This window comes from Juglans regia, chromosome 2 (genome assembly GCF_001411555.2).
Source record: "Juglans regia cultivar Chandler chromosome 2, Walnut 2.0, whole genome shotgun sequence".
NCBI classification, from domain to species: domain Eukaryota; kingdom Viridiplantae; phylum Streptophyta; class Magnoliopsida; order Fagales; family Juglandaceae; genus Juglans; species Juglans regia.
This window is the reverse complement of record NC_049902.1, coordinates 15228624-15232109: the sequence shown is the minus strand read 5'-3', so window position 1 is coordinate 15232109 and position 3486 is coordinate 15228624. Positions and strand designations below refer to the sequence as shown.

The 3486-nt window shown below is 34.3% G+C and overlaps 1 protein-coding gene across 1 annotated transcript; it reads left to right on the top strand.

Moving 5' to 3' along the window:
* The first annotated feature begins 842 nt into the window (after positions 1-842).
* LOC108995440 lies at positions 843-2765 on the top strand. The gene is made up of 2 exons (XM_018971019.1): positions 843-1039; positions 2369-2765. Exons 1-2 carry the CDS (start codon positions 843-845, stop codon positions 2763-2765), a joined length of 594 nt encoding a protein of 197 aa, XP_018826564.1.
* The last annotated feature ends 721 nt before the right edge of the window (positions 2766-3486 follow it).

Below are 3486 nucleotides of genomic sequence, written 5' to 3'. Positions count from 1 at the left end.
ATCGAACGTTTGAACATATATAAATCGGATACAACAGTTCGAACATCACAAGTTAGAGTTCGAACGGTAAAAAAGTTGTGTACCGTTCGAACGCATTCAAACAGGCAATTCACTATTTGCATTCGATCATCAATTTGTTTGTTCGAACATTTCTTCATGTATATTTGGTCGAACGGACTAGTATCGATCAACCAGCCATGAAGTACCCATTCGAACAGACATATTGTTCGAACTTTATTTACGCCATTCAAACGACTTTCCAAGACGAATTTAAATCATCCCAAAAAATAAAATCCATTCGAACGTGATTGAACGGTCCAGCTTAATTTCATCCCAAAAGATATATTTTGGGATGAATTTGTGATTTTCGTCCCAGTCTTTTGGGATGAAACTTTTCATTTCAAAAAATCTTATTTGTTGTAGTGAATGTGCACGGATATTGCACTTTATTGTTATTCAAAGTGTCTTTTTATTCATTATTAATAATCACATTATTAATATCCCTTACAAAATGTCCTCATATACATCTAACATTTAAGAAAGGTGACCAAACAAGGATGCCAAATAAATAATATTAATTATTTTCTGCAATAGTACTCCCATGTGCAGAAAATAATTAACACTGATAATAATGAATCTGAGATGGAGAACCAAAATTACAATTTTATGAACATGTGGGACATTCACGTAGAATTCTCAAACAGCTTGTGCTTTTGTCTTAGACCGAAAAGAAATAACAAACATAGGCATGTTCACATCATTCAATTAATAATAGGCCTGTTTCGTGCATTATATAATAATAATTTGGCCTTATTTTAACACTAAAGACAATAAAATTTATAATGGAGATATCTGTTTTGGAGACTAAAATCTCACTTGCTAAGGAAAATGCTCGAATTTTAAATGAGCAAATTGAAGGAACAGAAACTGAAGTTAAAACACTGAAGCAACCTCTTACGGAACTAAATGAAAAGAAAGAAGCTGCAGCACTTCAGTACAAGCAATGCTTGGAGATAATGGCTAAGAGCATCCACATTGGGTTTCCTAAAATTTTTCCTAAATTTTAGCTAAAAAGGACACTCCCCATAATTTTATCCTAAATTTTACTCATCTTCATAAAACCTTCTACATCTCATTCCCTATCATTTCTCTATTTTATTAAAATAATATTCTTCTATTCTTTCTTTATTATTTTTTTCTCTCACTTCCATTTCCATTTTTAACTACTAACTATTTTGTCTTATTCTCTTATTTTCAAAGATCACATTTTATAAATACTTATACGATTTTTTTTTTCAAGATACAGTATTATTTTTCAATTCAATATCGATATTAAAAATAACAATTTTTTTAAATATGTGCATTTTTCGTGTATTGATGATAAAATATTTTGTAAAATAGTATAACGGTAACATTTTGAATTCGCTATGATTAGTACACATGCTTTGTCATTTATCCAACGGTAACTTTTTTTGTCTCTTCTCCAACTGTAACTTTTTTTATCTTTTCCCTAACAGTAACTTTTTTTGTCTTTTTTTCAACGGTAACATTTTGTGTCTTATATGTAACAGTAACTTTTTTCTCTATAAATATGCATTTTGCTTGCATTCACATTCTCAAAAACCCAAGTCTCATCTCTAACTCCCTTCATCAAATGGCTCGTTCTTTCTTTCGCAAATTACTTACATATTTGTCATCTGATGATGAGCTGGATGCTGTTATTAATGCCGAGGCTGATGGAGAGTCATCGAGACATCGTGGCAATCGCCAACATCATAAGTTTATTCGGCGTGATCATATTCAAGGGCACGAGCACCTTTTTTGTGACTATTTCACAGAAAATCCAGTATATCCCTCCAATCTATTTCGAAGGAGATTTCGGATGAGTCGTCCCTTATTTCTCAATTTTCTAAATGAGGTAGAGGCTTACGAGCCCTTCTTTGTCCAGAGAAGAGATAATGCCGGAAGACTCGGTTTATCTTCTATGCAAAAGATAACCGCAACACTTAGAATACTGGCCTTTGGGGTTATTGGAGATTTTATGGATGAATACATACGTATTGGAGAAAGCACCGCAATGGAGAGCCTAAAAAAAATTTTACAAGACAATTGTAACTATTTTTTCAGATGAATATTTGCGGTCTCCAAATGCCAATGATATTGCTCGATTGCTTGTGGTTGGTGAACAAAAGGGATTCTCAGAAATGCTGGGAAGCATTGATTGCATGCATTGGAAGTGGAAGTGAAAAAATAGTCCCTCTGCCTGGAAAGGTATGTACTCTGGCCACATCCGTGAACCAACTATTATTTTAGAAGTAGTTGCTTCATATGATCTCTGGATATGGCATGCATTTTTTGATATGTCCAGTTCACATAACGATATTAATGTGCTAGAGAGATCTTTTATTTTCACGAAACTTGCCCAAGGGCATGCTCCACTAGTCAATTACACAATCAATGGCAATGACTACACTATGGGGTACTACCTTGCCGATGGTATTTATCCCAAGTGGTCAACGTTTGTGAAGACGATTCCATCACCCCAAGGGAATAAGAAAACAAACTTTGCCACAGCACAAGAATCTGCAAGAAAAGATGTCGAGCGTGCCTTCGGGGTACTTCAACAACGATTTGCAATCGTTGGTGGACCTTATCGAATATTCAAAGTCAATGACCTAACAAATATAATGAAAGCATGTGTTATTCTACATAACAAGATCATTGAGGACGAGCGTGATGATAGTCAGGGTTTGGACATGGAGTAATATCAACTTGATGATGATCTTCCAGAATTGTTGCGCAATCCAACTAACGAGTTTATCAACTTCATTCAGCACCATCATGAAATTAGAGACAGCTTGGCACATCATCAACTACTAGCAGATTTAATTGAACATCACTGTCAATTATATTCCCATCAATAGAAGAAAAGGTTGTATTGGAATCTCTATTTTATCATTAGTAGCGATGGTGTATGAAAGTTTCTAGAATTTCCATTCCAAAAAACATGTTTGGTTCATGATCATGCTCAAAAGTTATTGTAATATTTTCATTATCTGTAATAGTTTAAGGATTTGTAATGTCGAGTTGTAATCAAGCAACATCTATCCATGTTAGACTAAAATTCAACGACCACGTTTTCTATCTTCTTAATAAAACTTTGCAAACGTACAAATTATATAATACAATAAACGCAGAAAAGTGCCACAAGTGAGCGGTACATAATATACATCACCTTTAATACTGAATAAAGGTTTAGTTACAAACAATAACAAATGCCTCAATCTGAGGATGCATTGTGTTGCACCAATATCTCTCTTTGAAGTTGCTAGAAATATACCTGCTGAACTTTATTTAACGTACTGACATCGAGCAACTTTATGCGCTCCTCTCTTTCCAACCGGGCGATTTCCAGTTTCTCCGCCTTCAACCTTAATCTCTCGTCCTCTTGTCTACTTTTATTTCCCTCCATTTCTCGTTCATATG

Bases quoted from the DNA above. Each gene is read 5' to 3' on its own strand.
- LOC108995440 (XM_018971019.1), top strand. From the start codon at position 843: ATGGAGATATCTGTTTTGGAGACTAAAATCTCACTTGCTAAGGAAAAT. The intron at 1,040-2,368 runs GTTTCCTAAAAT...TGATATGTCCAG, and splicing joins GCTAAGAGCATCCACATTGG to TTCACATAACGATATTAATG.